Source organism: Oryctolagus cuniculus, chromosome 1, assembly GCF_964237555.1.
Source record: "Oryctolagus cuniculus chromosome 1, mOryCun1.1, whole genome shotgun sequence".
Classification (NCBI taxonomy): domain Eukaryota; kingdom Metazoa; phylum Chordata; class Mammalia; order Lagomorpha; family Leporidae; genus Oryctolagus; species Oryctolagus cuniculus.
Genome location: NC_091432.1, coordinates 230279574 through 230291988, shown reverse-complemented (window position 1 = coordinate 230291988; position 12415 = coordinate 230279574). Strand labels below are relative to the sequence as shown.

General features: G+C 64.5%; 1 protein-coding gene across 1 annotated transcript in view; it reads right to left on the bottom strand.

Moving 5' to 3' along the window:
• The window catches only part of LMX1B (LIM homeobox transcription factor 1 beta), a 73457-nt gene extending 61924 nt beyond the window's left edge, over positions 1–11533 (bottom strand). Inside the window, exons 1-2 of the mRNA XM_051836100.2 lie at positions 11261–11533; positions 10314–10500 (exon numbers count right to left, since the gene is read on the bottom strand). Of these exons, the coding sequence (XP_051692060.1) occupies positions 10314–10500; positions 11261–11399 (326 nt within the window). The 5' untranslated portion in view covers positions 11400–11533. The remainder of the gene's footprint in view (positions 1–10313; positions 10501–11260) is intronic.
• Positions 11534–12415: the final 882 nt, after the last annotated feature.

Below are 12415 nucleotides of genomic sequence, written 5' to 3'. Positions count from 1 at the left end.
GGGAAAAGAGCTGCACCCTCCTTGACTGGGCAGAGCCCCAGCCCCAAAGCAAGGCTGTGGGCCAAGGTAAGGGACTCTTCTGCTCAGCTCTGCCCTGGGGCTGGGAGGGAAGGAACCGAGGTCCCTTGGGGCCAGGAGCAGGGCTCAGGGGGACCCGCAGGGGCAGAAGCGTTCTACCAGTGCAGAGCAAGCAAGTGTGGGAGGGAGGTGGGGGCTTCACAGACCCTCAGCAGCGGGCAGGCTGAGGGCAGGGCACCTCCCTGGGTAAAAAGGCCAATAAGGACCCTCGGGGGAGGGGCGTGATGACGTAAACCAGCCCCAGCTGCCTGCAGGGCAGGGGTGGGGTAGGAAGCTGACGCTCTCCTTTCCTGCCTGGTGCCCACTCCAAGGGTGCTCTGGGCAGACGGGTGGGGGGGGGGGTGCCAGGCTCCTCCAGAACCGGTCGGCGTCCGGACCAGCTGCAGGAGGCACCCTGTGTCACCGAGGCCGTGGACTGCACGCCCGGGTAGCAGCCTTCCCGGAAGACCCGGGCTCTTCCCTGTCCCCAGCAGAGGAGCCAGGGCCGCCGGGCGGACTCTGCGGGCCCAGGGTGCGGCCGGCCCGGCTGATAGGAACCATCTGCGTTGTCTTAGGCCGCCCCCTGCCCACTGTCCCTCTGAACTCGGCCGGTTCCCGCGGGCCGTTTGATGCTCACGGGGTCACAGACCCCCGCACACAAATCACCGCCGCCGGGCTGGGGGTGGGGTGGAGGCGCTGAAACCTAATCTGCAAAGTTTGCCCGGCCGCCGGCCGCTCCTTCCCGCTCTCCTCGAAGGACCCCCCCCCCCCCTTTCCAAACAAGGCTTATTTTTCTTGCCAAAAAAACAAAGTTGGTATCAAGTGTTTGGAGGGAGAAAGTCTCTCCCCCGCCCTCAGCCTCGGCTTAGGAGGAAGGGCTGGGGTTTGTCGGCTGAGCTGGGGACCGCAGAGGGGGCTCGGGCAGGGGCGGCGGGAGGTGAGCCTGGGACTCGCGGGTCTGTCCCGAGCTTAATGGCTCTGCCCTGTCGTCCTGGTCATCCCTGCCTGGATCGGGCTCCCTCCATCGCAGCTGCACTGCGATGGAAGCATCACTTCCTGCCCTTTCTGCCTCTCCATAAAACAGCCCTTGCCTGTCGCTTTTACGAGGTGACACGGTGCTCTCAGGCCGAGCCTCCCCTGGGCTCAGGGCAGGAGAAGGCCTCGTGCAGCCAGGCGTCCCGAGCACAGCCAGGGCCCACGGGGCTCCCCGGAGCACAGTCTAGGCTCTTTTAAAGCCGTGGAGCCCGGCAGATCAGAGACGAATTCCCCCGGAGTCCTTCCTCCGGCTCAGGCGCCCCTGACTCGACTCAGAGGCCTTTGGGCTGCCAACCAGTGCCCCCAGAGGGTGCTAATTACAGCCCCAGTACCAGAGGGCTTCCTCTGCTGGGTGTTGGTTTTGCTTTTGGTTTTTGACCCGAAACCGGGTGCTGCCCCCGGGACACCCGCAGCTCCCCCACTGCGCACAGAGGCGGCTGCCGGCAGCTAAGGTCCGCACACCCGTGCCGACGCCAGGGCTGGACCTCCAGCCGCGCCAGCAGGCAGCCCAGCCTCGGGCAGGGTGGCGACATGCAAAGGGATGGTCTGCGGGACGGTGGGACGGCGGCGACCACATCGAGAAGAAAGGCGCCAAGGCCAGCGAGGAGCGGGTTTCCTCCTCGGGGGTCGAACAAAGGAATTCGCCCTCTGAAGAAAGGGGCCCGGTGCTTGGGAAGGGCCGGATCGCTGGGGCTGTGACACCCGTCCCAGGGAGCCAACGAAATCTGCCCCGGGGAGGAGCCCAGCCTGGCATCCCCAGCCGCCTCCCTCTCCATCTGAATCCCGCTTTCACGGGGTGGGGGTGGGGTGGCGGGCGTGCTCCCCGTGCGCCACTTCTTCCGGGGAGAGGAAGACACAGCCGGGCCCTCACTCCGCACTGGCGGAGGCCAAACCAGCCCTCCCCAACTCGGCTCTGCTCTGCTCCTTGCCCCCATTTTACAGGCACTGGCAACTGAGGCTCGGGCAAAGCCACCTCCCCTCCTGCAAGACCGGGCCAGCTCCAAACGAAAGGGGCCCCCTCCTTCCGCCGCCGCCCTCGGCAGGGGTGGAGGGGACATGGTGTAAGGTGCTCCGCTCCTTTTCTCTGCTTGACATGAATAAGGGGATTAGGCCGGCAAGTTTCCGTCGTTCACCCGGCCGGACAAAGGGCCCCGCGGTTCGAGCGGCGCAGCCGCTGATTAAACGACAGAGCCCTGTCACTCAGCACCATCCTAGGTACTTGTGTCCGTGACATAATCTTATTAGAAGATAAAACCGGCGAAATCCTTTTCATAATGAAAAGTTACATTTAATGGCCGGACTCGCCCCCCACTCGCTCTGCGGACCCTGCCCGCCTTTCCCCGTTGCTGTTGGATATGGCTCGGCTGTAATTGGCATTTAAAGCACCAAGTCCGGGGGAAAAACGGGGTTTAGGGTTTTTGTAATCCCCCTAAACTGTCTTTGTTCGAAATCTCCACAGATACAAGTCTGTTAAGAGTAAATATTTGTGGATTGATACAACCACATTTCCCCCCTGCAAACCCAATCTGGAAAAAAAAAAAAAAAAAAAAAAAAAACCCGCCCGCCCGCAGCCCCGGGCCGGGACGCACGAGGGAGGGCGGGGGCTGGGGTCTCCGGAGCCGGCGCGGGGCTCGGCTCTGCGGCCGCGGCGCCGCCACCTCAGCGCACCTCGAAGGCCGGGTTCTCGCCTCCATAAACTGATCTCGGGCCTGCCGGAGGGGGTCGGCGGCAGGGCTCGGGGAGGGGCGAGGGGCGAGGGCCTCGCTCCACCCGGCACGGAGACGCTCGATCTCCCCCGCCAGCCCGGGGCCGCGGGAGCCGCTCCCTCCGCACCCTGAAAGGCGAAGGGAGTCCGGAGGCTGCTGCGGGGCCCTGGGCTCCCGGCTCCAGCCCAGCCCGGCCCGGGATCGGATTCCTTCATAAATCAGCGGCTGGGTGAAAAGGGCTGCGCTTTAGAAAGGGCAGGACCGTGTGCGCGTATTAGAGCGCGCGGTTCCCAAATCCGGGCTAAACCCCTGGTGACACCGAAATTCATCAACCGCCACCCGCGCCCGCTCACGGTGCGGCCCCGCTCCCGGGAACGGAGGCCGAGGAGCAGGCACGGCCGAGGGCCGGGCGCGGGTGGAGGCCGCCCCGCCCGCGCGCCGCGGCGGGCACGGCGCTCATCCTAACCCCCTTCGTCCTGAGGCCAGGGGGCGTTCCGTGCGGGAGCGCACTGACGGCTCCAGGCTGGGCGCCCTAGGGAAGCTCTCGACTGTCGGGAGGCAGCACCCCGGGGCTTCTCGAAGGCCCAAGGGCTCCCGCCAGGCTTCAGAAGTTACCGAGTTGGGGGGGGGGGAGTCAGCTCCGCAGTAGCCCTGGGGCGGGGGAAGCTGTTTAACCGCCCCAGCCTCAGTTTCCCAGCGCAACAATGCCAGTGACCTCCGCTGGCCCCAGCACGCGCCCATGTGCTTTCCTCCCAGATGCACCAGGGTGGCTCCTGGGCGGCACTGCCCATGCTCCACGCTCTGCTGGGACAATGGCACCACCTTGCCTCGGTGGCCGCTGGGCCCCTGCACAGCCCGACTCTGCCTTCGGGTTCCCTTCTCCAGAGAAAAACGGAAAAGAGGGGCCCCAAAGCCGGGTGCAGAGCAGAAGGGTGGCCCAGGCTCGTTGAGGAGGCTGCACTTGCTGGGGCCTCCCACGCAGGGCAGACGGGGCTGCTGGCTGCTCACTTCCCCGCAGGAAGGCAGAAAACATCCACAGGGGGTCGGGTTTGTCCTCCAGAGTCCTCAGAGCAGCGACATTGGAATTATCACCCCCATTTCACAGAAGGGGAAAGAGAGGCTGGGGAGAGCCATCAGTCCTCCCCTAAAGGCACACTAGGAGACGACAGGCTCTCTGCTCCCCATCCGTAAGGGCCAACGACCTTGCTCTTTCTCTGAGAAAACGTGCCTTGCCCAGGGCCCTCCGTCTGGAGGAGGTGGCGGGGGGGGGGGGGGTACTTGGTCCTCTTCACCTCAGCAGGCTTGGGCCGCCCCACCCCCGGGAGCCCTGTAAGTAGACTACGTGAGGCGGGCATCCCGCGACTAGACCAGAGCCTCCCCCGGAAAGCAGGAGGCTGGCGGAGCGAGCAGCAGTCACACCCAGCTCGTCCCAAGCCTGCGCTGCTGCTCCTCCTGTGCTGTCCGCCGCGGCAGCATCCCGCAGGGCGCCCGCGGGCTGGGGAGGGACCCCCTTGCAGCCCCCTGTGCTGGCACGCTCAGTTCCTCCTCCTCCATCTACCCGCAGCTCGGTGGCCCTGCTCACTCCTGCCAGCCCTAGTGGGCACCTCTGTTGTTCTGAGCAGCCCTGGGACCTTCCACCTCCCCCCACCCCACTCCCCAAACCCTGCCGGAAGCCGGGAAGCAAACAGCTTTGTTTCTCCTGGAACCAGACTGTAGGAACCGGGTTTCTCCTTTGCAGTACTCCCCCCAGCTCCCAGCCAGGTGCTCTGCCATCAGCCTGCACACACACTTGTCCAGGGACTCCTCCAAGCCGGGCTCCCAGCTGAGACAAAGCCCCGATTTCCAAATATGCCTGCACATCCCCAGACCCCTGCCTCCTTTCAGGGCCGGAATGGATCCATCGAGAGTGCCCAGGGAGTAACAAAGGAAGGGCCCGAGCAGAAATGCATCTGTACCGGCCGGGCAGGCAAAGGTAAGGGCATCCAGGAAGTGCTGTCAGCCAGGCCTGAAACCCAAGAAAGCTGCCACTCGGAGCACAGTGGCCCCTTATGTCCCAGCGCTCCACACCGCAGCAGTAGTTAAAGCAAACACGGGCCCTTCACTGCCCTGTCAGTTACACCTTCCCCCCAAATTACACAAACTTTGAAACATTTTTCTGGGAGAAGATGGATGCTTCAGGAGACTTGAGGTCAGGGCTGGGCTGTTTAAAGTATATTATTAACAAATAAACATTTACTACAAAAAAAAAAAAAAAAGAGGGCAGAGAGAGAGAGAGAGAAAAACCCTATAGGCCACCGGGGAACCAAATCGTGTTGCTTTTGGCATCAAATGACAGGAGACATTTATGACATGAATGGGGAGCACCAGCGGCCACTCCGCTTCCTCAGCCTTCCTGAATCAACTTCTTCAAATACGGGTCCGCCTTCACCCCGCCCTCCCCCGCAGCACCTCCCCACTTCTGACTGCAGTGGCCACGAATGTCTGTAATTTTGGTTTTGCTCTTTGCTGCCATCAGCACAGAATCTCGGGTTGGAGAGGGCTGCAGGAACTTCCGGCTGGGTCAGCCAGAAAGCCACGGGCTCCGGGCCGCTGGCACCGGCGTGACTGACAGGGCACACGCAGCGGCCTGGGTGAGCGGACCATCCCTCCCTTGCTCCCGCCCCCGAGCCGAGGCCTGCCGGTGGTGTCCAGCAAATTGGAAGTTATAACTCATGTCACCGAGAGCATCCTCCTTCCTTCTCCCTAACTGGTGCCAAAGCACGGCTGCTTCCCCACCCCCGCTCCTTCTCTAAAAACCTACACAGCCACAGGACAAGAGGAGGCTCTTTGGCCATGCACTTCCAGCCTACCATTGGCAAAAACCTCACCAGGCCATGGAGGCTGAGCCGGAGGGCCCTCCACCCGACGTCCTGGAATGGTTTCTTTTTAAACCTCATCTTTCTCCGAGCTGCACAGACCCCTGGATCTCCTCGCCCCGCTCACACACCCTCTTCCTAAGCCCACTGGCAGCCACAGATGTGCGTTGAGTTCTATCTTCTGTCATTCGAATCACAAAAACCAGCACGCACGATTCTTCAAATATGAAACTGTATTACTGAGAATGGTTTTCTCCAAGCCATCCGGAGACCTCGGCCACACTGACGGCTTCCCAGCATAACACGGCTGCCCCGTACCTGCGCTCCCTGACAAAGTGTACTTGGCACCTCCGCCTTCCCGCAAGGTCAGAAGGATGACTGACGGATCCCTAGGAGACTGGAACATTCACTAAGACTCCACCAGGTGCGCCGGTAATCCTCCGAGGGATACCATCACCCTCCTAGTTGGCTGAAGGCGAAGTGGGGGGCTCAGAACGGAAGCCTCTTGGCTGAGATCACACACGGGGGGGGGCAGGGAGGTGAACCCAGGTCTGACTCAGGGTCTAAGGTGCTTTTCACAGCCAAGGCAAGCAGGACCCTGCCCATGTCCAGCTCAGGCAAAGCAAAGACCCTCATAGCCCTTGTCCTGCCTGGCGTGGAGCGGGCGTGTGGCAAGGCAAGCCCAGCAGGCCAGCTGTCCTCAGGACAGGACCTGTTGGCAGTCTGGCGCGTACCCTGCCACGCGGAGGGTGATAACAGACACAGCGATGATTTCCAGGGCTTTAACAACACGCCAGGCAGGGTGCCAGGCCCTTTGGGGTGCCTTATTGGGAGCCCTTATAAGAGTGCTTCCCCCAGGTGGACAGGTCCTCCTTGTAGAGAAGAGAATCAGGTGGATGCCAGGGCTCTGATGCACCATGCACCGGGCGGGGGTCGGTGGGGGGAGGGCTGAGAGCCACCAATCACACTCCCTCGGAGACCCCCACAGCTTCCCCGACTTGAGAATAATCCGGGAAACAAATAAGGTCGCAGCAGCCCAGGAGTAGGAAAACCGCGTTTGCTCAGCAGCAGGGTCGGCCTGCGTGTGGCAGGTGCGGGGGGGGTGCATGGGGAGGCGCCTCTGAGGGGTCCAGGACTCTCGGGAGCCAGGCTGGCGGAGCGAGCCCTAGAGCTCCCAGGGCAGGCACCCCGGGAGGCAGAGTCCTGGTTCCTCCTGCGAGGCAGACGGGGTTTCCAGGAAGGGCCCTCGCCCCGGGGCTGTGGCAGGGGCACCAGTGGGGAGCTGTGCAGGCTGGGGCCCTCACTGGGGAAAAGGAGGCAGCTGGTAGGTGGCACCCTGCCGCCAGGCCCGTGGGAGGCCTTCCCTGCTGGCGGGGGAAGGCTGGGAGCTGGCTCTGCTCCCTCCTGGGCCACGGTGCTGCGGGAGAGGAGGCCCTTCCCGGTGTAAACACTTCTAAGGAAAGGAATGTGCCGGGAAGCGCACCGCAGCCAGCTGGGGGAAATTTAAAAAAAAAAAAAAAATCACCCCGGGGACTCAGAGGGCTTTTTGTGAAGCTTGATCAAAGGCTGGCTGTCCCCTTCCGGCCGGCCGGGATGGGCGCATCCTACCTGGGCAGGGCCGCCCGGGGAGTTCGGGGCAGCCCAGAGGCAGGAGCCGCCGGCAGCCTTCCCGAGCCTGGGACGCCGAGGTGGCAGCACCGCCCCGGCAGCCACCCCGCGTCTGGCGACGCACAAAGGCTGCGGCTCGCACACCAGCGCGGCTCGGTCGCCAGACCTCGGAGCTGTCTTACAAGTGATTAGACTCCATTTTGTGACAGATTTTTGGACTCTCCCCCTTTCCGGAGCCTCCTCCAGGAATTGGCCACCTCCTCAGGATAGAAACCCTTTCCAGACGAGAGGCAGACCGGCGAGGAGGGAGCGTTACATAATTCTCTCGGGCCAAACCGCCAAGGGGAAAAAAATAGTGCGAGGGGGGCATGTTGGCATTTTTTGTTTGTTTGTTAATAATTAAAAAAAAAAAGGGTTCTCCAGTGGACGGCAGAAAGCGGCGTCCGTGCTTTTGCGCTTGCCCTCGGCTTCCGAGCAGGCTCTCTGTCTGCACCGGGGCCGAGGCTGCTTCCGAGTCCCAGCCAGGAGCAGAAGAGCCGTGGCCCGCGCTCGGCTCTGCTCGGCCAGCACGCCCCGCTGGGCTTCAGCGGGTGCTACAAATCACCCCCGTGGTGCGTAAAGTAACTCTGCACGTCTGGGCGCCCGGGGTCTTGGAGAACAAATCGAAAGGAGGAGGAGACGCTCGCTAAAAATGGCAACCTCTGTGCAAGGACCGAAGCCGGCCGCTCCTCTGCGGGCCGAGGACAACGTCTTCAAAAGTTATGGTGGGGGGGTGTTAATTTCCCAATACGGCTGCCGCAGAGCCGGCAAGATCGAGAAGGCACGTTTCCGCGCCCGCTTGCCTGGATCCTCGTCTGAAAAGCATTTGCGAGCAGATGAAATAAATATGCATTTGCGCTTCACAAAGGAAAAAAGGGATTTGTGAATAAAAAGATATTTTCATTGTGCAGAGAGAACACTGCTTCCCAAAGAGGTCCCGCCTGCTCCTCCGCCTCGCTCTCCCCGGGAAACGCTGATTCGAGACCTGCGGGGTATTTGTCCCGGGATTGTCTTGACAACAACCCACCCCGCCCCCCGCCCCCTGCCCCCAGCACAGCCTCGAGGCCCGCCTGGTGCAGATACCTAATTGGCATTATTGGAAGAAAGAGGGGACAGGGGAGGAGGAGGAGGCGACTGTGGGCTGAGAGAATGGTGCCCCCCAAGAGGCTCCAGCCCGGCTGGACCCAGACTGGAACTGGAGGGCACCAGGATTCATTCCGGACACCCTGACTGGGCGGGAGGCAGCGGGCTCCCGCGCGACCTTCTCCTTTCCTTTTTAAAACAAATGCACTCTGGACAACGCAGTCGAAAACGTTTTGTTTTGTGAAATGAGTGGGTTAGTCGTTCATTTCCAAGGCGACATCCGGCTGAAATGTGGGGACTTGAGGGTTCTGGGTCTGGAGAACCAGGGGCCGCCCTTCCCTCTTTTAAAGAGGGGCTCTGTAAGACGACGGCTACGGTGGGTGAGGTTGAAGAGTCTTTCCAACGCACTTAAAAATTTTTTTTCTTAATCACACAGATGACTCAGGAGCCCATTTCCAGTTTTCCAGGCTTCCCGCCCCCACGTGTTGAGTCCTTGAGGCCGGTGAGTGACACTGCCGGACCGAGCTCAGCTCCAGGAAGCCAAGAGCGCAGGGCGTGGATGGTTGGAGGCTGGTGCACCTCAGGGAGGTGCTCCCTGAACTGACCCAAAGCCCCCAAACACTTTTGTCCCCCCAAACCGGCATCCCCAATTTTTCATGTCCTGCTGCAGCTGATGGGTTCAGCGTGCAGCAAGAGCCCAAATCAACAAGAGCCCGGGGTGCTCCACACTCAGCGGGCGGCCTCAGCTACGCTCTGGGGCCAGCAGAAGAGCTGACCCGTGGAACCGACCCCCAACTCCTACCCGCAGAGCCCCCAGCCAGCAGGAAGAACAAGGCACAAAAAGCAGCTCCTGTCCCTCCCCAGCCTGGGAGGGCAGGACCAGAGCCTATAGGGATAGAACCCAAAGCCCCTTCCAGGACTCCAGCCTGCAGCCCCCCGACCTCCAGGCCCCAGTGAAGCAGTCAGGCCCCGGACTTGCGATCTCTGGGCAGAGCAGGCACATCTCTGGGCACAGCAGGTACGCTGCACTCACCCCTAGGCACCAGCCTTTCCCCAAAGCGTGGGCACACACAGTTCTCCCAGTCTCAACCACTGAGCAGCTTCCCCACGCTGCAGCCCCATCCACGCCTGCTTTCTGGGCACCCCCAAAAGGTTCTCCCAGGCCCCCGCTTGTCTGCAGCACCACTCCTGGAATCCCTGCAACCCTGCTCGGCTGCCGCCTCACGCGGCCAGGCACACGACCTAGCAGGTCAAAACAAAAGGCCTGCGCCTACTCTGATCCGTCCCGGGCGCCCGAGCCACACAAAACCATCATCACAGCTAAAGACAAAAGTCAGCACGCAGTGATCAGCTCACGGGCTCTGGCCTACACCAGGGTCCTCGCCCAGCAGGCAGCAGGAAAGGAGGCCTCCGGTGGAGGGAAACGCAGACCACTCCCAACTCCCGAGTGCGAGTCTGGCCATCTCCAGAGATGCATGGAACGGTCTCAAGGAAGGAGACACCCCTCTCTCTCCACCAGGGACCGCGGGCAGCAGGCGGCCCGCTGGGGTGGGGGCTCCCTGCTGCCTGGGCTCCTCAGAGCCCTGCACTGTGCCTCCGCCCTGGGGTACCTGGGCTGGAGAGGTGCAAACGCCCGGCCTGGCTCCCTACAGCACCAGTTTCCTTTAGAAGTCAAGTCGTGGTCCCCAAGTCAGGCCTCAGCGAGACCCAGGCACCCTGTCGGCCCACGGCTTTGACTCGCTCCCCAACTCAGGGCGCAGCGCAGGTTTCCGGGACAACAGATGGCAAGGAGCAGCCACGGACCAGGACGCTGCAGCCGGAGTGGCGCAGCCCGCACGGCCCTCGCAGCGGCCCCTGCCTGGCAGGGGGCCGGCCCGGGCTCCAGGGCCGGGTGGCGGCGGCGGGGAAGGGGAGGACGAGAGGCGCTTACTGTTGGTAGTCTTGTTTGCAGTAGAGTTTCCGATCCCGGAAGTAGCAGCTGGTGGTGAGGGCTTGCTGACACGCCGCGCACTGCAGACACTCCTCGTGCCAGGAGGACTCGTTCACTCTCATCAGGAAGCGGTCGGAGATGGGCCGCTGGCAGCCCTCGCACACGGCGGGATGCGGGCAGTCCGAGCCTGCAGCGCACAGGGCGACAGCCCGGTCGTCAGCGCCGCGCGGGCCAGCCCCGGCGTCCCCGGCGCGCGGCGCCCGAGGTCGCCGGACCCGAGGGCGAGGGCGGCCCGGGAACGCTGGCCGCCTCGCCAGGGGTCGGACAGCCCCGGGCAGTTCGTCCCCGCGCGCGCGGGCTCCGGCGCTGAGAGGCTGTGGCCTCGGGTGCTGGCCGGCCGCTGCGCTCTCCGCTTCTCCGGGGAGCCGGCGCTGGGCGTTCATGGAAACGGCCAGGCGCCCGGCTGGGGACCCAGGCAGACGGGCGGAGGTTGCGGCGCTCGCTGGCTGACACGCCCCACGGCCCCGGTCGCGGTCCTCCGTGTCCTCATCGCCCCCGAATCGGCGGTGTGGGCAGCCCGCGGGACATTTTCCTGCCAGCGGCTCCCCCTCCCCAGGTGCCCTGGCACCTTTCCGAGGCTCGCCCAGGTGGCCGCTTGGTCCCCCATCGCCCCTGCCAGCTGCCCCCTCCCCCGCCAGGAGCGGTCACTCTAGACCGGGGCCCCGCAGAGGATGGCAGGCGGCGGCTCTAACTGTCCTGGCCCCTCGCCTGCGGGCGGGTGTCCCTGCACACCTGTACTCCCCCCAGGATGCCTGTCCGGGCGGTCACTCCAGGAATCCCGCCTCTGCGCCCCTACACCGGGTCCTCTTGCAAAAACACATTTCCTTTATCCGCCAACGCCTGTGCCCCCTGCCCGTAACCCTCCGAGCTCCCCACCCCGCACTCACCCAGCAGCACCCCAAGAGTGGCAGGTCCGGGGCGCAGCGCGTGTTCTTCCATCTTGATCCCGTCCAGCATCTTGGCGCAGTCCGTCTGCCCGCGAGGGAAGCACCTCTCCAGCGACTCGGGACCTGTTGCTATATCCATGGGACGCGGGGCGCGCTGCGGACCACGCCGGCCGGGCTGCTCCCTCGCCCGCCGCCCGCCGCCCGCCGCCCGCCGCGGCCCTGGAGCCGGCAAGGCACGGCCCCCGCGGGGCTGGGGCCGGGGCCGGGGCTGGGGCTGGGGCCGCCCGCTGCCCCCGGCGAGCGTGCAGCGGCGGCGCGCTGGCCCCGGGCCCCGGCGGCGGGCGGGCCGGGGCAGCTGCACCCGCGCCGCGCTCTGCGGGCACTCGCAGCCACGCGCGGCTCCTCTGTCACCTGCCTGTTAGCGCCGGAGCCCGGCGGCGGCAGCGGCGGCGCGGATCGAGCCACGGGAGGAGGCGGCGGCCGCGGCGGTGGCGGCGGCGGTGGCGGCGCGGGCGGGGGAGGGGCGGGCGCGGGGGCGGCCCTGCGGACTGGGGGGGCGCGGGCGGCGCAGCGGGGTCCCGGGCGGGGCGCAGCTGGCCGCGGGCTGCGGGAGCGCTCCCCGCACTACTCCAGTGCCATGGTGCGCCCGCCGGGCCGCTCGGTTTAGAGCTGGGGCTGGCGGCGGAGGGATACCCCGGCCGGGGCCGCCTCACCCTCCCAAACTTCCTGACATTTGAACTCATTGGCGCGCCTCGTATCCCTGCGCCGGGACGCGCCAGCCGCCCCACGTCAAATAGTGCCGCGCCGCCCCCCACCCCCCCCTACCCCGCGCCCGGCCCCGCGCGCCCCGGGCCTGCGCCCCGCGCCGCGCCCGGCCCCGCGAGCGGGCCCCAGCGCCCGGGACGCGCCGGCCGGCCCGCCGGTCCTCGCACAAGTCCGGGTCGCCTCCGAAACAAATCCCTCTGCCCCACCCCTGGAAAAATTGATTTGGGAGTTGGGGAGCGAAGGCTTTCTTTTTCCTCCCGTGCCTTCTTTATTATTAATATTTTGTAAAAAGCTGCCGCGCTAAGAGGAGTGGCCCCGAGCGAGGCCCGACTGCGCGGACGGCGGGGTGCGCAGCGGCTCCGCCCGGGGACCCCGACCGTCGGCCGAGGT